Source organism: Patiria miniata, unplaced genomic scaffold, assembly GCF_015706575.1.
Source record: "Patiria miniata isolate m_02_andy unplaced genomic scaffold, ASM1570657v1 HiC_scaffold_12, whole genome shotgun sequence".
Lineage (NCBI taxonomy): Eukaryota > Metazoa > Echinodermata > Asteroidea > Valvatida > Asterinidae > Patiria > Patiria miniata.
Window position 1 is genome coordinate 4,078,992 of NW_024037050.1, and position 23,792 is coordinate 4,102,783.

Consider the following 23,792-nt stretch of genomic DNA (forward strand, 5'->3'; position numbering starts at 1 on the left):
TGCCTGCGTTAATTTGTATATCGTCTGGAAATCACTGCAATGTCTCGTCATTAAAGATGCGTGTCGGCCTAGAGTAATTTTTCGAGGAAGAAAACTGCTGTAGAACAAATTTGAAAAGATTTCTGACACGTGGGTAGTAAGCCAACACCACGTCAACTTATTTTTTTTTTAATAGAGTGATGAAACGGGAAGTAATGACTCTATCATATCTTGTGCAGGCCTGTGCAGGCCAACGTTGCGTGTAACATTTATTGAGTAGACTGGCGAAAGTTTGTGTTCTATGCACACGCGCAGGAAGTTGGTTTTGCGCGTTTCTTTTCAACGACTGTTTCGTCAAGTGGTATAAAAACAAACATGAAACAGCCATCAAATTGGTAGTGTTGATGCGTCTTGCTAAGATGAGTTTGGTGAAATCGGTCGTAGGATGCGTAGTAGCTAAGATTGATTTTAGAGCGGGGACTCGTCTTAAGATGAGTCGCAAGATAAGATGAGTTTCATGAAATCGGCCCCTGGGTCATAATGTATAATCAATGCATGTCCAAGAATTCAAGAAATGTTTATGAAAATGACATATGATAAAATACTTGGAAAAAAATGAAACCAATTAAATTTTATTGCAGGCTTTACAAAATTACTGCCTAATAAAAATCTGCAGTTTATGTTTTTACTACACTTGCAATCAATGGGAGAAACACAAATAACATTCTCCTGTAAAATTAGTCATGTAGATTAAGAATTCTGGGGCAGGGAAAAAGTTAAGAAAGTTGCACATGGAATGAAAGCCAAGCAGGATGGGCGCGGGCAGCAAGTTCTTTTCTTTTTTTTTCTTTTTTTTTGCAGAGGAGAGGGGAGGATGCAATGCCCAACTCACTGCTGACACCGCCCTCTGTAGGTGGGTTTTGGCCAGGTGGCTGCCGCGTTCGTCCGCGCCTCCACGGGATCTTGGCTAGATCAAGGGAGAGAAGTTGCTCTTTAGTTCTGCCTTTGTTAGTACATTACATAACATGAGATAAGAATAAAAACTGAGTAATGTGATTGTGAGAATAATTTTTGAAGGAAAAGAATGATCCTACACAATTCTTCGCCATTGGAATTGACCTGCTGGAAAAAGGAAACGCCTTGAAATGCTGCTATTAATCTTCCTACTAATTCTAACATTACAATTGCAATGCTACCATAGCTGAGTAATGCACAGGTATTGCCTTCAATGGAAGACAGTTAATACACATAACACCTCAATAAATCCTAGTCATCTGATTGGTAATAGTGTTACTGGGCAGTGGAACCTACACATGTATATTTATTTAACGTGGAATGGTATAAAATATTGAGTGGCTCAGAGTGGAATGGGAGGAATATTATCGCAAGGTAAAATCTGGACTTTTGTATTTCACGAGGCGAAGGTGAGTGAAGTGGAAAGTCCAGATTTTACCGAGCAATAATATTCCTCCCATTTCACAATTTAAAGCCAATCAATATTTGTTTTATAGAACTGACATATCAGCTAAAATGAACTTCTATTTCAATACAAAATTGGTGGGAAATGCGTCCCTCTCTTATACAAACCACCCCTTCACGAAATGTTTGAACCCAACTCTGTAGCTACTGGCTCTTGGAAAAAAATACGCACTACGTGTATATTGTTGTAGCACCTAGAACCATCCAATATATAATAATATTCAGTGATGATTTTAATGAGATTATCACTGAATAGACTTCTAAATATAAACTACCTGGGGCAATGAATACTACCCAATACACATCCAACTGATCTGCCTCCTTATCACTGACTGCAAGCAAAGACAGCTGTCACCTAGTGGGGTACAAACACAATGTGTCATAATGCAATGGGCAAATTTGCAACGAAACATTGAGCACAATCTAGACTTACTGCTACTGTACTCTGAGGCGCTCATGTCTGTTGTCGGAGCTGACGTGTCTTCCCGGCTTGATCCATCTTGCTCCCCGGCTCTCCGTCGCATTCTCCGCTCCTCCAGCATTTCCTGGACGGTTTTCTCCGTGCTCGGGGAGTCCGAGTGGCCCGCGTTGTCCATGGATAACCTGGCCCGATTCCTCCTGGCAAAGAAATAAAGAAGGAAAAGTTTACTTGGCTGAAAACATTGCCTCTATGGAATCCATGCACAAGTACCTCCTCAATAGTTGCAAAGGGAGAGTTGGGGGAGACCACTGGGAGGAAACTCTGATGACGTCTGACGCTTGTGCCAAGACGCTGCAGGTTTGTGCACATTTACAATAAAAGAAGATGTGCATACTTCACGCTATGCAAGCAGAGGTTCGCAGTGTGCCCCTCGCAGTGTAGGCAATCTACTGTTGGTACATGGAGTTCACAGAACCGGCTGAAGCCCCTAACAATGTACTTTTTGTTTTTGAGAAGCCAAGGTATCCACTCCGTTCACAAATACCCCCTCAACGGCAAAGAAAGTACAGTTGGGGGTGACCGAACGACACCATCTTGCCTGACTGCAATATTTTGTCACGAAGCGCGACCATTGTGTGTACATAGTAGAAACTCGCTGGCGTACGTACGTCACACACAAGGAACGGTGCGCGCGTGTCAACCAGCGAAATGTATGTATCCCGCCCATGGGACGTTGTTGCCAGGTAAAAGGGCGCCCTCTTGGTAGGTGCACGGAGCCCATACCGTCACAAAATTATCGCAATATTCGGTATTATTAGGTACTTTTTCTGGGCGGACTATTATGTAATCAAAATACAATAAGACATGTGGCTGCAGGGAAACCGCAAACAGGCAGCATGTGCAGAACTTCAAAGGCCCTGCTGGATGACTAGTAAGCCCATTTTCACCTTATCTTGATACCACGGCCACAAGGAATTTAAACAACTATCCATATACCGGTAGTGCAGATCTGGCCAAGTTGTTTCTGTCACCGTTTAAAGGCTTTGTACACATCTGGTCACATTTCAGTGAGAAAATATCAGTAATGAAATTTCACACTGAGGTTGTATTTTGGTATTTTGATATTTTTCGGTATCAAGAAAATATGTTTTATTATACCATTTTATATGTTTTATTATAATATGTTTTATTATACCATTTTATTGAAATATAGTCCAAGCCCAGTGTTACTGCCGGGCATTGCCAAGTAATTCAAACACAGCCTAAGAAATAAGACACACTCTTTGTCTTCACTTCCGCACCTGTTCTCCCTTCTCCTACTGCTGTCGTTGATCCTCCTCGCATCATCCGGTGACAGGCTGGTCCCCAGATCCAGGGATCGTCTCAACTCTCTCTTGTCCACGCTGTACTCGGCCGTTGGCTTCAGGGACCGACGGAGACTCTTCCTGTCCACCAGCTCAGCGCTGCGCCGGTGCTTACGCAGGTTGTGCTTACGCTCTACAGGGATGTCAATGTCGCCGTCTTCTTGCTTGAGTGCGTACTGGACAGAGACAGAGAGAAAACAGGTAGAACTTAATCTTCTTGGAGAATTGAAATCATTCAAACAATCATTGAGATATTGTTTCTTCTCTCTCAAGTCTTTTACTTTGGTCACTTCAGAGTTTTGGTCTTACTTTACTTCTTAGTTCTTTAGTTTTTTAGGGAGTCAAGTTGCCGCAGTGGTTACTTTCCTCGCCTTCCACCTCTATGGCCCGGGTTCGATTCCTGCCCTGGTCCACATGTGGATTGTGTTTTCAGTCCCTACCTGATTCTTTGGGTTCCCCTCAGAATATTCTCCTGGGGTTTTCCTCCGCTCTGTAAAACTGTAATTTTTTTCTCACTGTCTTCTCTCTACAGGTTTTTTTTCAGTCTTGCAAGCTACAGGCCGTGTTTTTGAGGAATCCTTGGTTTCATTACCAGATACAGTTAACACATATTAGTAATAATAATTGGTTGATGTCTCACTCAAAATTGAATAACTTTTGTACTGCTAGGAAAATAGCAATTTAGAAAGGAAATCAATTTTTTTTCGAGATGAAACTCAAAAATAGCACGGGGAAAGCACCTTTAAAATTCCACCTGATTAAAAAAAATGTAGTCATCTGATGAAATGACATCATGCTTCGTTTACATATGCACTTTTTTATGGGAGCTTGGTGGCTCTCGTTCCCACCAGGCTCCAAAGAAAAAAAAGCAAAAACATGTAAACAAAGCGTGACCTCATTGTTTCTATAACTTAGGTTTGAGAATTAAAATTGGTAAACGACTGAAAACCTTAGCCAATAATTCCCACTTTGGATGTCTCGGTCTAGTTCCCGGTCTTTACCTCATACGACTTGAACTGTTCCACCAGGTCTAGGTCGGTTCCCTTGCAGCTCATCAGCTTCTTAGTGGCCTCCTCTATTTCTTGCTGCTCTAGGGAGTCTGTGATGTCATAAAAGGTGTCCTGGTCTGGTATGCTATTCAGAGTCTAATGAAATCAATAAAGAAATAAAAAAGGAACTTTTTGGGGTGAAATATAAAGAAAAAAAAAGAACCATGTGATTCAAAACAAATGTGTGGTAGTCTCTACTTTATCAAATGTGAGTCTACTGGGGCAGTGGTGACCAAATCTGCCATATTTTCAGGCAATCAAATGAAGATGAAAATAAATTGCAACTATAGTTTCAAAGCACAAAGATACTGGGCAATTCCAAAGTGGACACGGCTGAAAAATGGAAAATTTATGAAATCTTCCGAACTGCAAGCATCACCATCTCAAATGTGGTATCAAATGAACGGGAACGATAAGACCTTTTATTTGAGTGACATTGAAAATACCTTGAGAGCAATCAAGAAGGTAGTAAATATTCTGCGAATGTATCTGGCAGGGAAGAATCAAACAATGGATTTTGAGATGCTGGATACGCTTACGCTTGTGGGTATTTTCTCAAAGTTCTTTGTTTAAGTGAGGAAAGCCAAATTTATTTCTTTGGGATCAAGTCACCCTATATAAATAATAACAATAATATTGTTTAAATGAGTCTTCATAGGGAAATACAACATTTGCAAACATCCAAAAACGAAATGATCAAATTATCACGAAATACCTTGTACTGGATTGTTAGGGAATGACAGTCTAAAAGCATCCTGTAAAATTGTGGCTCCTGATGTGCTGACATTTGCAAGAAAAATGGTATTTTCCCAACGCTGGTGGGCCGACCAGCATTAGAGAAAACTGGCTTATTTTCAAAACTGCTCCTAATTTTTCATATTTAGTTATTCCGCATTTTCTTTGCAATTGATTACACACCTGTGAAGAGGTACAAGCCTGCCAGACTGATTCTCTGACCTTGCAATTTCAAAGTTTACAAATTGCTCCGTTTCATCTTAAGTGGGATCACGGAACCAGACTACAAGAAAATGATTGGTTTTCTTAGTTTTTCCAGCATCTACAAGCCCAAAACGTGAAACAAGTCAGTTTCACAATACTTGCTATAACATTTATTTTTTGCAAATCCATTTATTTCTGAAAATTGCAGCAAAAGCAAATGTTGTACATTCCCTTTAACTCATTCAACAATACTGCACTTGTTGTCAACTCCTGCAATATAAATAGCACAGCTCATGCAACATTTATTGTATCCCATTCAAAGCCATCCAACACTGTATAAATACTTGTATTACTTTGAAACAAATCATTATAGCTTGTGAATATATTTGCAAATACTCGCAAACATTGCCTACGTGATTTTTAAATGTACATAAGTAGGTCTATATTCCCACCTTGTTGATGAGTGACATGGCATACAGGAGGACCTCTGAATCTTGGCCCTCGTCCTTCAGGAGTTCCATCACATTGCTCCATGTTGACTTGCCTTGTAGAGAAAAAAAGGAGAAAAATCCGAAATCTATTAAATGAACGTAGAGGGCGGAAGAGTACATGTACATTAAAGGGAATATACAACATTTGCAAACATCAAAAAATAAAACTACCAAATCATTTTGAAATACCTTGCTGGACTGTTAGTGAATGACAGTGTAAAGCATCCTGTAAAATCATGGCACCTGGTATACTGTCATTTTCAAGAAAAGTGGTATTTTTGTATCAATTTCCAACGCTGGTCAGCCGGCCAGCGTTGGAAAAAACTGGCTTTTTTTCAAATACTGGCCCCAATTGACCATCGCACTTGTTTGCAATCGATTACACACCTATGAACGGGTACAAGCCAGCTAGACTGGTTCCCTGACCTTACAATTCCCCAATGTATGTAAACTGCTCTGTTTCTTTTTATATGGAGTCGGGGAACCAGACTACATGAAAATTATTGTTTTTCTTGGTTTTTATAGCATTTTCGAACCCAAAACCTCAAAAAAGTCAGTTTAACTATATTTGCTATATATTTCCAACCCCCCAATTCCATCCATTTCTGAAAATTACAGCAAAAGCAAATGATGTATATTCCCTTTAAGTGTTGAATCTGGTTGCAGCGAGGGAGAACAGTAAGTCAATGCAGGTTCTGGTTTGTCTTGGAGGTTTTTAATGCTCCGAAGATTGGTAAGTTTCAGTTGAGACCCCAACCACCCTCCCCACATTAAAAGGTTGGTGGTTCGGACTCCGGTATCTACGCTCGAATCTTTCTGCCCATACTGAAGACCAATGGGTTCCGTCCAAGTACCCCATCAACGGCCAGAAAAGGAGAGTTGGGGGTGACCTAGACTGGTTCCCGATCCATCCACTGCGTATTTGAATGTATCCAAAGTTATTGGAGGTGGGGATTAGTCTCGGAGACCATCGCAAGTTGAATTAGAATGTATTTGCGCGCCGACGACCCCTGACGCTCACGCGAAGATGCTATGGCTATAGCTTTTGCACATTCAGGAAGTTATGCGTACTTCGCGCGAACCAGTGCAGTACGCGCACGCTGTGTGTCCCGTCCATGGAGCTCTCAAGAGCGGTAAAAATGCGCCCTCTTCGCGCACAGAGCCCATAGGCTTGGAGCCTGAACATAGCAGCGATGCAAATAATACTACTGAGATTGTTGTTTGACTGTTGGTCAGCCCTTATAAAAGATCATTTGCATTTATCCCAAAAGTACCGAATTATTATCAAAAATGTTGCTTGGACTAAAGGTCTTACTGATTCTAAGCACCCTACATGTATGAAACTATTCCTTCTGGCTTGCTGCCATTTAGAAGAAATCAAGAAATTTAGGCGCTTTCCAACGATGAGTCAATTGACACATTTTTGGAATGGAGTGCTACGACAAAATTTTGTTTTTGTGATCAAAATGTCGTAAGTAGTTTTTCACTGTTTTCTCAAACAAAGTGTCATTGTTTACTGAGCTAAAACTTCAACAGGTTAGGTTTTGAATATTTTTCTTTCGATTTTGAGTGGTATTATTATTGGAAACAAATAAAATGCATGAAAAGCAAATGATCCTACATGTATATACATGTATGTCTTTTAAGGCCAGTCCATAGCCAAATTCAGTGCGAAATGTACATGTATTTGTTAGGGTACTTTTTGGATGACTCACAACTGGCTCAAATTCAACAATGAAAAGACCGAATTTATCATCATAGGTTCAAAGCAGCAATCGTGTAAAGTTCATGTTCCATCCATAAGGGTTGGTGATTCGACCATCCTGCCATCAAATCAAGTCAGAAATCTCAGCATTATCTTTGATTCATCTCTATCCATGGAACCTCACCTTACATCAATCTCTAGATCAGTCTGCATGTCGATCCGTAACATCGGAGACATACGAAAATATCTTGACAAACACACAACTGAAATACTTGTTCACGCTTTCATCACATCCCAAATTGACATGGGTAATTCACTATTGTATGGCATTAACCTAAATCAACTAAACCGTTTGCAGCGACTACAAAACATCAGTCCCAGACTAATCTCTCTCACTAGTAAACATTCTCACATCACTCCTGTATTAGCAGATCTCTACTGGCTTCCAGTATCATACATAATCAAATACAAACTTGGCCTATTTGTGTACAAAATCCTCCACAACAATGCGCCGGAGTATATCATCGAGCTCATCCACCCGTACTCAACAGCACGCACCGGACTCCGCTCCAGTAAGCTCATGATGCTTCACGAGCCCAGGACCTCCACTCTGTGGGGTGACAGATCCTTTACTGCAGCGTCAACCCGAGTGTGGAACCAACTCCCTCTGGCTATCAAATCATCTCCATCCATTACAACATTTTAAGACAAATATAAAATCTCACCTGTACAAACAAGCTTACTCTCACAACACACAATCCTAACTTGACTTTCTCCTCCAGCGCCATGACGCCTTTTTAGGCGCATACCGGCGCTTTACAAATGTTCTTTATTATTATTATTATTACTGGGAAAATTCACAATGAAACTTCAACTGTTGACATCATTAAATTAGCTTTGCTTGCGCTTTTGCATATTTACATGTAACATTCATGTGGATGATGCTGACAACTATGAAGCAATACGGTTTTCTGAGCTACTGGAATCATTGAACCTTACACAGCATATTGAACAATCAACTCATGTTCTAGAACATACATTGGATTTGATCATTACCCGTAAATCAGAGACAATAATTGAACGTATGCCTGTTGTTGATTATTTATTCTCAGATCATTATTCCATTTTGTGTAAACTTATTTTAAACAAACCTGATTTATCTGTAAAAGAGGTATCTTATAGGAAGATTAGCTCTGTAGATATGGATAAGTTTAAGAATGAAATCTCTGAATCTGATTTGTGTAATAACGACTCAAGCCAAGGTAAATCTGATGATCTTGACCATTTGGCCATTTCATATAATACCATCCTTAGCATGCTTAGTGACATTGTTGATCATCATGCTCCTGTTGTTAAAAAAATGATTATTGCTCGGCCCTGCGTACCATGGTTTAATGAGGAAATCAGAATTGCTAAGAAAATGCGTAGAAAAGCTGAAAGGAGATGGAGAACAACTGGGCTTCAGCGTGATTTTGATTTGTTTAAGTTGAACAGAAATAAGGTCATTTTCTTGATGAACAATGCTCGTCAGGATTACTATTCCAACTTGATTAATGAAAATAGTAGTGATCAACGGAAATTGTTTCAGGTTAGCAGGTCTCTGCTCAATCTTAACAAAAGCTCTCTTGTGCCACCGCACACCGATGATTCGATGCTTGCGAATGAGATGGGTAATTTCTTTGTTCAAAAGATTTCCAATATCAGGTTGAGATTGAGTAATGAGACCTGCTCACCTCAGTTATCTTCCTCCACACCCTCATCACTTAGGTCTGGGGGAACATTGACCGATTTTGTGCAACTTTCTGAAGATGGTGTTCGTAAGCTCATTGTAGGTTCTAGTAAGAAGTGTTGTATCCTTGACCCTATTCCAATGAAGTTACTTATGAGTTCTTTAGATCTGTTATTGCCTGTTATAACCAGAATGATTAATTCCTCTTTATGTACTGGTCATTTCCCAGCAGCCTGGAAATCAGCAGTGGTTTTACCATTGCTTAAAAAGCCTAGTCTAGACTTAAAGATGGAAAATTTTAGGCCTGTTAGTAATCTTCAATTCATATCTAAGTTGGTGGAAAAGGCAGTCGCACTCCAACTACAATCTCATTTAACATTGAACGGTTTATATCCAATTACTCAGTCGGCCTACCGTAGTCACCATAGTACTGAGACGGCCTTATTGAAAGTTAAAAACGATTTACTAATGGCTATGGACAAACAACATGTTTCTTTATTAGTCTTACTTGATTTAAGTTCTGCTTTCGATACTTTAGATCATACGGTTTTGTTGAACAGGCTCCAGTCCATGTTTGGTATTGATGGGACTGTTCTCCTCTGGTTTAAATCTTATTTGTCTGACCGATCTCAACGGGTCTCTGTTCATGGTAAACTGTCTCAGAAATTTGACCTTGATTTTTTGTACCCTGTATCAGTGTTCATTGTATTGTTGAATTTGCGTATACGTCTGTTTATTTTTTATTTTTTTTATGACTGTAATGTGCATTTGAACATATTTTAAATGGAATTTGCGCACTATAAATTAATAAATTATTATTATTATTATAATTATGTATAAGCATAAACCGGGCCTTTGGATGACTTTGCTTTTCGACTGAATAGGATTATAAAGTGGCGTTCCCCGTGCTCTTTTCGAATTTCATCCCAAAAAGTAGATTTCTTTTCTCAATTGCTAACTTTTCTAGCAAAGAAAAAGTTATTCACTTTTCGATGTGACATCAGCTGAAAATCTGTTTCAAGAGCACGCGGAAAACAATGTTAACAAAATTAACTTAAGTACCTTGTTCTTTGTCGACTACACACGTTGCTTGATACAGAACTGTAGCATTTGTGTCTGTGTACTCCACAAAGACCAGTAGCAGCTTCAGTGATGTCTTGACTACCAGACGATACTGCAGGAAACAATACCAAATAAAGTAAATAAGATAACTTTCATCTGCACCTGCTTTGAAGGGGCTCAACTTAGGCCAAATCAAAACACAAGCTTGTAGTACATGTATTACATAAAAGAAAATTGACCAAATTACACGTATATTTACTGAGTGTATAGCTGGCAATTTTCTCATGATATAATTTTTAGAAAACAGACGCTGCATGCACACAATCTTTCCAACAATCCCTCTAGGTTGAGATCATTATCAAAATCAACCCTCCGGCCGAAAATCCCTGTGTCCATCATTAGTGGCAGGATTAAAATCTGGATTTTTAAAAAATTCGTTTTGAATTCCACTATTCGGTTTCGATTTTGGAAACCGGATATTCAAAACCAACCCTAAAAAAATTCAGCCTTCCATTTTTTTTTTTTGGTAACATAGGTTAAAGAAAACAACTGGAACATCCCCCAATTTGCTCCATGGTCTCTGATTGTAACTGCATTCATTTGCTAATGGTCTTCTCGGTATATGAATAGCCTGCCCATTGGACTTACCGAGAGTTCTCATCAATTTTTTCAACATTACAGCTCTGGAGTGTTTTTGTAAAGGCCCAGTGTTTATTGAATCCTGCAAACTGCACCCAATCATTCAGAGGGCCTAATCTAAAATCGGATATTCAGTTTGCATGGTTTGAAAAAAAAATCAGAAATCACCGAAATCTCCCAACACTATCCGTCATGTGTTAGCATAGTGTGCACTGTGTGATGTGTAAAAATCGGTTGTTTGAAAATAAAAGCGCATACGCCCATGTATCTGTATTGTGCATTGCAATATATCCACACTGCGTCATCTGTTGAAATTTTATATGGTCCAGGTAGCGTGTGAAGCCGGTGGCGGAAATGTCGGCAAGGAACGTCCCTAAATCCTCCAAAATCCACCAAGGTACAGGAACCCAATGGCACTTTCTTTGTACTTTCAACGGACATCACATCCCATTTTAAGTCAGTGTTTTCACTCTACATTCCTCAATCCTGCATGATCCTCAAAATCTCCTGGTAAATTATGAATATAATCTATGAGGGTTTGGGTTATCCCTTAAAGGCCTGGGGGGGTTCCATCTCCCTGTATTTTTTCCATACATCATCGCTGAACATTTTTTCCTCCTGTTGCAGCTTTGTGAGTTTGTAGACCAATGTACATTGAATTGTGGACTTTTTGACATCGAGTTCATAAGAATCAGATGAAGATTTTGCACAAAATGTCCGATTTTCAACAAGTACCACAAATCCAGAGGCATGGGCAGATTTTCATCCCCTCTCCCACCCTCGGTTAATGATAAATATACGTTTTTACTCACCTTTGATGCCAGTAATGAGTAGAGCCATTGGACGGTGTCTGTGTGATCAATGACTCCATTCATCCCATCCACATACAGCATGATCTGACCAAGAGCTGTGGACAAAAAAACAATAATAGACATAAAGGGAGAATAAACTCTTCCAGTGCCAAAGTTGTATATGTACCGTATGAGGTATATTTGTTAGTTCGAAATTGCCAACCTCGTACATTTACGAGGTAATGTTCGTACTCAAAATCCCCAAACCTCGTACATGTACCGGTAAATTGTACATATGCGAGGTAGAGTAAGCATGTTATCACAAGGGGGCGCTCTCGCTCTTTCTAATAATATCATTTTCATTCAGTTACGACCTGTATTTATTTGTTTCATTCGAGTTCTTGCGATAGGGCGCAGCACTGACACTCATATTTTCTGCAAAATGTGCGGAATTCTCCTTCCCTTCAAATTTCGCGGGCACTGAAAGAGTTTTAAAAATGCAACATATTCAAGCTACCGTACATGTGGGTTAGATACGGTAACTGTGAGAGTACCGGTAGGTCTGGGGTAATGGTACATAGGGTCAACCTTGAATGAAAAAATGTGACTGATACGAAGAATACCCGAGTGCCACTGCCGCCAAGCGCCCAAATTCTGAGTATTCTCGCTTGAAGAAAATACAAACTCTATGGTATTTACTTCCCTCCAGTATGCGCATGAATCAATCCTTTAAGCATGTACATTATTGTATAGCATTGCACAAGAGATTGTGATCGAAATTTCAAAGTTTACTGAATAGGACCCGAACCGACAACCTTCTGCTTACAAATGTTGTAAAGGGACACTTTAGTCCATGCACCCTTTGGGTTGTGTGTACATGTAATATAGAATATAAAAATACAATGTAAACATAGAATATTTACATTCACATATATACATGTACATCACCAAGGGCGTCCATCGTTTTTGAAAATTGGGGGGGGGGGGACATACGTACCTTGATCAGAACTAAAGCGAGCACGAAGCGCAAAGCCATAGCAGCGTGGGGTTTGGGGCCCGCCTAAGGGCGCCGAAAACTTTTGAATTCCAGATACTCCGTAGTGCGATCTGAGGCAAATTCTGACCACTTTAACCAATTTTTTTTGTTCAAACGATCACCATTTTAAACATTATTTTTGAGTTTGGAGTAATTGAATCAGCTATTCTGAGCTACAGGATCAAATATACATTGTAGGCTACAATTTTTATTCGGGGATGAAAAAAAGTGGGGGGGGGGGCAAACGATATATCCCCCACTTTAAAAAGTGGGGGGGGGGGGACTTGTCTTCCCTCTCCCCCCCCCCTCCCACCACCAAACATTGCAGTTTTCATGTACATGTAATTATCATGCGAGGGAATTTCAGAATACAGAATTTTGGTCCTCAAAAGACACTGAACACCAGTCATCATTCCAGTCACGTATCTTTTCAAATGTATACATGTACAAAAACATGTGCCCTAGGAACGCCATGATACATAACTTTTAAAACAAGCATAAGACCCGATATCCCAGTCAACTGTCACATGTGCCTTTATCAGTTTATGTGGCGCACGTCAGGGGAGTCAGGGTTGGTGTAGCGGTACTTTCCCCGCCTTCCACCGCTGTGACCCGGGTTCAAATCCGGGCCAATATGTGGATTGGGTTTTCAGTCCCTACCTGATTCAGTGGGTTTTCCCCAGAATATTCTTCTGGGCTTTTCCTCCCACCTCTAAAACTGTAATTTCTTCTCATTGTCTCCTCTCTACAGGTTTTTTTCAGGCTCGTGAGCTATAGTGCCTGGGGCACTTTTGAGGAATCCTTGGTTTCATTACCAGAAAGAAATAAAAATAAATAAATAAATAAGTCTGCTGACAGTTTAGCTAAAGATTTGATGACTTCATTCACTATTATTATTATTATTATTATTTATTTAGCCATTCTCACAACATTATAAAGAAAGGCAAGGAACAGCAAAAGTACAAGTACTGTGGTCCGAGGACCTGCTGCACCGTTACATCATCTCACCTCTAAGGATGTAGTTCTGGTAGTTCTGGTCAGCATCCGTTCCCACCTTAATGAGACAGGCCAGCCCGTCTGCACTGACAAACTCATGCACCAAATCCTTGTCATCCTGTCGGCAAAAAAAAAAAATTTGCAAAATTTCATTTTAATCATTTTGTGCCTCCAATTTAAAAAAATATTGTTAAAAAAGATAATTCCAAATGAAAATTTAAGATAAATTTATAAACTAATATTGCATTTCAAAATAAAACACATTTTTTTCCAGGTAGTCATTCAAAGGAAATTGTCAAGATGTTCACCCAAAGAAGATTTTTTTTTAAGAAGTTTCCGATCCATCCACTTCGTATTTCAAATGATATCCAAAGTTATTGGGGTCGGGGATTAGTCTGGGAGACCATTGCAAGTTAAATTTGAACGTATTCGAACGTATTCAAACGTATTCGTGCGCCAACGACGCCTAACCCTCACGTGCGAAGACGCTGTGGCTTGGCTTTGTGCGCATTTAGGATATACAACAGTTGTGTGTACATCGCGCGCAAACTACAGTGTGCACACGCAGTGTCCCGTCCAAGGGGCGCTCAGAAGTGGTTAAAGCGCGCCCTCTTTTGTTGGCACACGGAGCCCATACATGTGTGGTAAGCAATAAGCCATTTGCGTGTAACCTATACCCTTTGGGATTTACATTTGAAAAACGTCTGGTACAATGACTTGCTCAGAATGCTTGGCACATTTTAACTGTGAATTCTCCAGACCAAAGACACTGTTGCTAATCACATGATTCGGGGCAAGCTCTTGCATAGTTACGTAAGAGACGCTCAGCACCAATACATCGTTCACAATGGGTGAGAATGGCACAAAGACACCAGACCATGCCGGAGCTGGGGGTTGCTAGCATAAGGCTTGCCCCGAATCACGTGATATAGTAACAGTCTCTTTGGTCGGGAGAATGCTAGGTTAAAACGTGCAAAGCATTGTATTAAGTCAGCGTTCCAGATTTTATTCAAATCTAACACGCAAGTGGCTTATTCCAGAGCTGATGGAAAATTTGACACACGAAAATACTTTGGTAAACGAGTTGAACCCTCATGCTCAATGTGTTACAGTGACATCTTCCAATACACTTGTTACTCATTAGCAGGCCTTAGCCTTGGCCTGTCCCACAGCTCAGCAAGGCTGGGGATGCTGAGAGAAGCAAATAACCTACAGACTGGACCGATGCTGATGGAAGAGATAATGCAGGGACCAAAAGATTCCCACAACAGAAAGGTCAAATATTCTATTGCTGATGTGTAAATGGTCCGTGTGCTGATGAAGACATAAAAATTGTCAGAGTGAATCTCACGCAAAGGAGACAATTCCTCACAATTTCTTGTACACAAATGTACATTGTGTAAAAGTGATATCTTCAAATGTGATAAATTTGACCACGAGTAGAGTGATCTCCACTCAACCAATGATATTCTTGGCTTGTACACATACTACATTACTCCTGAAGTTATGTTTCAACTGTGCATGTGAACATCAGGTTTACAATGTATACAAAATTTGATTTAGGAAAATGCCACAGATACCATACAGGTACATGTATGTACACAAATTTAAGGGAGAAGTGGTATCTGAATCTGCAATTTGCTACATTGTATTTTCATTCAATCAGAGATTTCAAAAAAGATTTCTGCTCACATAAATGTTGGAGCAAGTAAATGTATATAGCCTATATTAAGTGTAAAACATATTAATTTTAACCACATTAAGATCCTGTGTTTTGGGGACCATTGTGACCAATTCAGTACACAAACTTTTCTTCAATTTCCAACTGTGCTGAGTGGAGTTTCCTATACTTTGACAGGATCAACTGACCCAGAGGAGAGGAATTGTTCAATATTTATCATCCAAGCCTGCAGGCAAGGCAATTATGATTTGTGACATTGAATTGTTCAGCCAAAAGGAAACTAATCTTGATGAGTGGACATAGTTCGGAACACTGAACTGGCTCATTTATTCCACTAATTACAACTTCCCGCAACAGCAATCTTGGCAATGCGTTTTCTGGTCTGTACCGTTCACAAGTCTTCCCACTCATCATTGGCGGCCCTTTAACCGTTTATTCCTTGAATCTCGTACGACTCCCCGCTGTTCCAGATAATTCCATCATAATGTCGGTGGGGCCATTAATTACTGAGGTTAACATGTCTCGGGCTGTGTATTGCAGTCTGTACTTTGGTGTGTCTTGTACCAGTACTTTGACAGGATAAACTGACCCAGGGGAAAGGAATTTTTTTCATGTTCATCATCCCAGCCTGCAGGGCAAGGGACTTTGGGATTTGTGAAATTACAGCTGCTTTGTCAAATAGGCCTAGTTTTGATCAAAAAGGCTGTAATTTCATGTGACGAGTTTATTTCCAAACCCGAAATATCCATTTGAAAGAAGTGAAAAATTTGCACCGGTTATACAACTTGAAAAGATTAAGAACAGTACTAGAGCTGTATCTAAATTTCATTTTTCACTTTACTGTATTCCTAAATTGTGTTTAACTATAAACATGTAACAGCTGTCGAAACTGACTGGGCAGCCAGGAGAGGGCGGCATTCTAAGAGGTAACAAAATGGCGTTTATCGCGTTTTTGGAAATGAAGTCTTCATGTATTGATCCACGGATTTTGTCACTTGTTTGAAAATTATAAAGACATAATTTTGAAAAATGAATATTACTGTTCTTTATATTAGTATTCTTCACCTGCATTGTTAACATAGCAGAGTGCAAAATAATATATGGTAAACAACATACATGTACATGTACATGTACATATTTATTTATGCATTTATACTTTTTTTTTAGAATGAGAAAATGAAGTTTATTTCTTCCCTATCACACGTGCATCTTGTGTTTGTTGTTTCAGGTGGATGAACTTGTACATTTTATCTCCCAAACGCAAACAATCACTGGGACAGATCTAAGAGTTTGGTTTGGCAAGGTGAATAAAAAAATAGGATGTGGCGAAATTAATTGCAATATCAAGTATACCTGAAATATTTGCTTGAGTGAAAACAGCGCCCTCCTGAGTTCTCGTCCTGTTGAGTTGAGCAGTTTCTCTGTAAGAAAAAAAAAAATGAAAACACAATGCCAATTTAAACAAATTTGTTTTTTAAATTGATCAATTTCAAACAAAATTTGGTCAAAATTACTATTCTTACCGGTACAAAGCTTTACCTTTAGGCAACATCACTAGTTACTAATTCTGCATGCTGGTTTACATGTACAGGCACATGTAGTTGTGCTTTACATGAAAGCAAATACGAAGCAAATGTTACATCACCGAACAGTCACTGCAAAATTCACAACAGTTAAGATGTGTTCAACTTTTGCAAGTGCTGTAACTTGACATACCAAAATAGAAATCAGACCTGTTCTCTTTTGTGCTGCGTATACATGAAAACATGTAGACCGGGTGTCACTATCATTGAATTTGACTTCTTGATTCAACAAAATCAAAATAAATTCAATCCACTTCTTTTGCACTCTTCATACATGTACGTCACAATTGGTGTAGTACTTTTTCTTATTAGGAAAATAAAGTGATGACAGTTCTACATGTACAAGTAATGTTCTGGTATTGAACTTCATCTTCACCATGTTAAACAGCATGTCCAGGTTTATAACACTTAACTTGACTTGTGGCTGGCTTCATCAAATGTTTACTCCACTCGGACTAAACACAAAATAATGTAAACCACAGGTACTTTTGCTTCCCTGCTCCTACATGTATGCAGGAGTCATCAGTAGAAGTATTCCGCAGACAAGAGGTTTTGAATCCACTGAATAATTTGGAATAAGATAATGTGACAAAATGTGTGCATCATCCTTTTTGAAACAAAATGATCTCATAGGCCCCCAATATTTTGAATGAACATTGAATGCCACTCTTTATTGCAATGTCTTCTTTTTATTACAAGGATTATCACAAGATTAAATTGTTGTCCATGTACAGTGTAGTGTACATGTGTACATGTACTTTACAAAACACAACCAGGAGTATTTTGCTGTCATTTTTTAATACCAAAAGCCCTTCAGAATAACCATGTACCTACAAAGGTAAATGAAGTGTACTGCACACAAACATGAAAATGAAATGATGCAATTATCCATCTGTTGTGACAGTCACTGCATCGGCTCTGCTGCAAGACATGATCGACACTCTATAATCTGTCTCCACAACGTACTAAATCCACAAGCACAAAACAACAAACAGAAACTTTACGGATGGCTTGGGAAAAAAATCAGTAAGTTCATCCAAAGAGACTCAATCCTGCCAACTTCTTTACCTGTGATCTCCTTAATCTTCGCTCTCCTTGTATCGGTGCATGAATACAGTTTGCTCTTTCTGTTCACATTTCTCCTGCTCCAGAAGCGAGTCAGCTCTGGATCTGGCGGCATTTTTTTCTGCCAGATCTGATCTTGCCCGAAAACATTCATTCCATTTCCAGGCAGTTAGAGTTTGTGCTTCTTAAGCTCAGAAACTTATACTCCGTACAAGCAAATTTTATCCAGTGAGAACATCAGTTCCTCCATCATTGTCCATACTGTCATAACACTTTCAAGATGTGCTGAAGAACTGGGCAACGTTCATAACACATTAGAAGAGAGACTACAAGTACCGGTACGTAGGTATCCAATGAAATCTCCACGTCGCAAAATCACTTACTGATGCTGTGACCATGATGAACACATTCACAAAATGTTTACACTTTGAAATACATGTAAGCAACATGGCTGCCGCACTGCTCTTTGACTGACTGACTTTCTGGAAGCAGATGTTTTAAGGCCCAACCAGACATTACATCATACATTAACATCGACCAATCAAAGTCCCACGACTAACTTTATGGACTCAGTGGGCAACACCATCCCATCCTAAGCAGCTGTGATGATGTATCCAATCGAGTGGATGACAAAAACAAAGGAGCCTTCTAATTATCATATTTCCTACATTATTAATATTTTCTTGGGGCAATTGTTGTACCAAACACAAATCTATGTAAGGGATTGATAAATGAAATTCTCTTTCTACCAAATTTAATAAGGGAATCAATTCAAAGATCACACCAATCACAAAATTGTCCAGATTTCATCAAGACTTGGTAAAGATCCAAGCACCCCTGCAACTGAGATCCAAGCACCCTTGCAACTAATGGAACATTCTCTTTTAAGTCATCAACTTGGGCTGATCCATGAACAGTAAAAGGGGGTGGCATAAACACAACCTGGAACTTTCTGAGTGTGTTTTTCTCAGCCACGTAATTGGCAAGGTCAACAAGCTCATACCAGTTCAATTCAATATTTCATAATCTTGTGATGAGTGAAGCATCCATTCGCAGGCAGATAGAGGGGGCTGTTGTAAATAGAGGAGTAGCCAAAAAAGGGTGCTTTATGATACAGTTATCAATACCATATGCAGTATTCTCTCTAGAAATTAGAGTTATAAGACTAATTAAAGGCCCGAAGAATCATTCACGTTTCATGCATCTTGTTCGTTTCCAATAATAACACCACTCAAATTTTAAACAAATTGTTCAAAACTTAGCCTGTTGAAGTTTCAGCTCAGTGGATATTACACTTTTCCAGAAAACAGTGAAAAACCATGTACAACCTCTTGATCACGAAACACATTTTTGTCAATAGCACTCTTTATTCCAAAAATCTGTCAATTGACTGATCGTTGGAAATTACCTACATTTCTTGCTTTCTTCTAAATGACAGCAAGCCAGACTATTAATTGCACATGGTGTTTAGTACCAGTATGATCTTTAATCCAAGTAAGCTTTTTTGATAATAACTTGGTAGATTACTTTTTGGGATACAAATGCAAATGATCCTATCCTCTTAAGGGATATCCTTCGAGAAACCTCATCACATAAACCCCATCATCCAAGATCAGAATCAACTGCCATGAACAAAAAACAAGAACACAACAAAACCTATTGAAGATACCGGTATACTTTAAAATTGGTATCCAAAACTGGTTGGCCATATGAGCAAAACAAATTATGTCTTTGATGTTCATCTGTGGTGTCGAAACTGTGTAAAACGAAGACTGAGTTTACTGTCACTGCTTTCATGACATTTAGGAAAGGCCTAAACAATTTTTTTTTTTATAACAATCCATTTTTTAAACTCCTAACACACTGCAGCATGGGTGGTAATTCTCCCCCTCCCCTCCTCCCCCCCCCCCCAAAAAAAAGGAAGGAAGAAATAGAAACCTAAGAGACAATATATTCTCTTAAAATTCAGTTATGACAAATTGTAGATCCGGACATTACATGTTTTAGAATTATAATGTGCTGACAAATAATGTGGTTCCCCCCCCCCCAACCACAGGCCTTACATGCATACGTACCGGTAGGCCTGTAGGCCAATAATTTCATTAATTCATGTAATTATCACTGGTACATATAAAAAAATACATTATTTAGATACAGTTTGCTGTTCTCAGATTAGCTAAATTATATTTAGACCTGTATTGTACATGTAATTCCACATAAAAACCAAAGTTCACTTGGATGTTTTCTTCAAATTTGTTACTAATCGACTAAAAATAATATATGGGTAGCTCTGTCTACACGTCACAACTTCATGCGTCTAGTCTGTCTGAAGTTCAACAGTACATTTCCACTGGTGCTAGGGGAGATGACATCATGTGACACGACACATTCCTGGCATGTTGAACACGGTTGGTCATCGCTGCATCAGCAAGAGCATCTGGAGGCTAGAGAGCCCAGAAGACTCCCTCACTGAACAAGACAACCACAGGGATGTGGGGATGCAAGGAGGTTGATGTATACATGTATCGGTAGGAGCAAAGATGGTTTCATCATTAGGTCATCCTAAAGAGAGCATGGACTAGTACTGATTTTTTTTAGTGTGACTGCTGAGGGATGCTTTCTGGGTTCAATCAAAGAAGCTATACCGGTACATGTACATTTTGTAGGTTTAAATTCTTGCAGGTTCAACAGAATTGCAGTGTTACAATTTGTAGAATTGTTGTGTGCGTGACTGTGTGCTATCCCAAATGGCTGATGAGTCATGTAATTTAAATGTACAATGTAGACCTTTGATACAGATAATAAAATCTTGTCTTTAACTTCAAAGTGAGCATTTAGGGACTTTTAATAAGTGTTTAATATTTCTGTTAAAAAGGTTACTCTGAATAGTTTCACAGCTACATTTGTATTGACAGAGGTTTACTCCACGTTTTTTACTATAGAAATATTTCTAAAATGTGTATGGGGGTATCCTACTACCGGTAGGTTCAGGAAGATTACAGAAGAATTTTAGCATCTGGAAGATAAACATATACTATTATCATTCTTTATTTTACTTTCTGTAAATGACAAGGGCTTGCTGGTTCATTACCTGCCACTGCAATGTGTGTCAACGGCATTATGCATCAGCATACAATTACATGTAGTGCTCATTCATTTTATTTTCCCGTCAATAGAGGGCTCACTTCTCTACAGGGTTCTTTCAGTGCTTGAGAATTTAGGGATGTTGTGTACAATTTGTACATTGACTAGATGCTTCAGTGAAGTGACCTGAACTTATCATCAATTTTATACAGAAGACTTTAATAATTAACTGCTCTGGGTAATATTGTAAAACACTGTGTATCTCAGGTAGGGGAAGTATAATAAAAATGATCTCCTCTCCCCCTCCCTCCCCCCCCCCCCCCCCCCCCACAAAAGGTTTAAAGCTAGAGTCCATCATTTGCAGCTATCCGAAAAGTAACTGGCGTCATTATTGTTGAAAAACATTCTTGGTTGAAAGATACATGTAGTAAGGGGACTAAACTCCCTGTGAAATTATTCATTCTGGCAAGCTGTCATTTTGAAGAAATCAATAAAAGAAGGCATTTGCAAAGGTGCTTCTTAAGACGCATCTGAGGAAATTCAAATTAGTAGTTCGTTTTGTTATTCGGTGAAGCGCGCGCCAGCATTTGCACGACGCACACACGCGCACGGTTGCTATAATTCGTCGGATCAGTATGCGACATCGCGTAGCTGCAATCAGCTCAGTGAGAACGTGTATTGGACGCTGAATTCAGACCCCTTTCAAAACATGATTCAGCAACTTTTGATTTGAAATGGAGATCCTGGAATGCTGTTTTTCTCGGCATATACAGCTGAAGCTGAGCTGAAATTTCATCAGGTTTGTTGTTCAGTACCCTTCTGCAGATTTTGAGCACTTTTGTTGCTTCAAACGAACAAAATGCACAAATTACAAATGATGGACTAGGCCTATACCTTTAAAACCAGATGGTACAATATGAACTAAAACGTAAAGTGCACAGGACATTTCTCAGGAAATACGCCTACATGTACAAGTTCATGTAACAGGATGCGATTAAATAAAAACGTGTGAGTTGGTAAGAAGAACAGCATTTTCAAGGTTATATACTGATATGCTTTGTCATGCTTGAGGACATACAATGTAAGGTACAATATCTGGTTATATGCTAGTTCCTTTCACGCATGAATCATTCGTGATATGCATCACAGGAAATGTGGCAAAAGAAACTAGAAAAGAAACAAGAATGACCTGTTTTTGAATGAGCCATAACTATGAGAATAGGCAACTCTTCAACAGGCTGTGTTTGCATACGCACATGTACCGTACCGGTATGCACATAATTTAAAATCCAACAACATTCAACTAATCCAAGAATATTCATACTCGAATCAAACATCCATTTATATTCTGTGATAAACACCACATTTATGATGAAACAGCCCCCAAACCAGTCCAACGGGTATGTTTTGTTATTAAAAAAAAAAAAGAGCTGAAAATCGGATGAAAGGTCTGAAAGGTGTATTGAATGGCCTTCTCTCACATTCAAAAAGTCTGATTTCAGACTGAAGTCTGAAAACTCTCATGCCTGTTTCATTTTACCTTTTTTCACTTTCCCTTTTTTTTTGGGGGGGGGGGAGTCTTCATCCATCATGTGTTAAAAAAGCGCCCTCTCTTGTTCGCATACAAATCCCACACCTGTAACATGATAAGTTCAAACGTTTCCTGCACACAGCAACGGACCCAAAACACTTCTAACAAAACACATTCAAATGACAGCTTAAAAGTTGAAACCTTTATTTGATTTCCATGAACTTCTTCCATGTGTTATTCAAATTAGGATACCAACAAGAATTTTTCCCACATCTGTTTATATGATGAATCTATTTGATTGCATAAACAATTCTTGGAATAGCACTTCTTGTATCAACTCTTTGTCAAATAATCGTTACAGGTGAGTAAGTAACACAATGTACATGTATGCCTCACACATTGTACAATGTACACCTGGCATTAAAGACCACAAGTATTAAACTTGTAGTACATATGTCCACATCACAGACTTAGAAAGCCTTGAGGAAGTCTTTCCCTAAAAGAGATTTCCTCTTCTTAAAGTCTTTGCAAAGAAAGATTGTGTGCGTTTCCTGGGGCTCAAGCCCAGTAATTTCCTTACACAAGAAGGCTCAGTGACAGATCTTTTCAAAACCTAAGCAAACAGATTGAAGTCCTGAATAATAGCCTTCTCAGGACAGTGATGGTACAGGCCGTTGGTCTGTGTTCTCTGTTTGGACGAAGTTTTTTACAAGAGTTTCATAGTTTGTACAGCGGATTTACTGGTAGTTAGAAATTAGCAATCTTCCATTCATTGTTTCCTCAGACGAGGTACTTTAGTGTGAATGAGTTGTTGTCATAACGTTCAACAACCTCTCCAACTGCCCAAGGCATGGACTACCCTGTCCTGCTGTACACTAGATGGAGAATTGTGTGTGTAGGACTGAGGGCATGTGTAAACAATTACAAATGCATGTAAATGAATTACAGTGCTAATTTAACTCATTACAAGCCAGTTTGTTATCTGATCATTAATTTCAAGGCTTCAACTTCAAGAGTGTACTTTGGTGATTTTTTTGATTTGTGCTTAAAGGGACACTGCGTCCTGGAACAGCCCAATTGGGCTACAAAACGCGCTTTGAACGAAATGATGTTCATCGGAAAGAACATTTAAAAGTAGGATGTAAACATCCACACAACAATCCTTTAA

At 39.2% G+C, this 23,792-nt stretch overlaps 1 protein-coding gene across 13 annotated transcripts in view; it reads right to left on the reverse strand.

The window, feature by feature from the left end:
- The window catches only part of LOC119745717 (FH1/FH2 domain-containing protein 3-like), a 122,558-nt gene that overhangs the window by 84,126 nt on the left and 14,640 nt on the right, over positions 1-23,792 (reverse strand). For 12 of the 13 annotated variants that reach the window (XM_038222264.1, XM_038222290.1, XM_038222318.1 and 9 more), the window contains exons 4-11: positions 16,715-16,782; positions 13,693-13,798; positions 11,670-11,764; positions 10,219-10,330; positions 5,684-5,775; positions 4,245-4,388; positions 3,181-3,419; positions 1,892-2,076 (exon numbers count right to left, since the gene is read on the reverse strand). In XM_038222264.1, the coding sequence (XP_038078192.1) occupies positions 1,892-2,076; positions 3,181-3,419; positions 4,245-4,388; positions 5,684-5,775; positions 10,219-10,330; positions 11,670-11,764; positions 13,693-13,798; positions 16,715-16,782 (1,041 nt within the window). Of the gene's footprint in view, positions 1-1,891; positions 2,077-3,180; positions 3,420-4,244; positions 4,389-5,683; positions 5,776-10,218; positions 10,331-11,669; positions 11,765-13,692; positions 13,799-16,714; positions 16,783-18,012; positions 18,157-23,792 lie in introns of those variants that run through there. The other variant, XM_038222354.1, reaches the window with a different exon arrangement.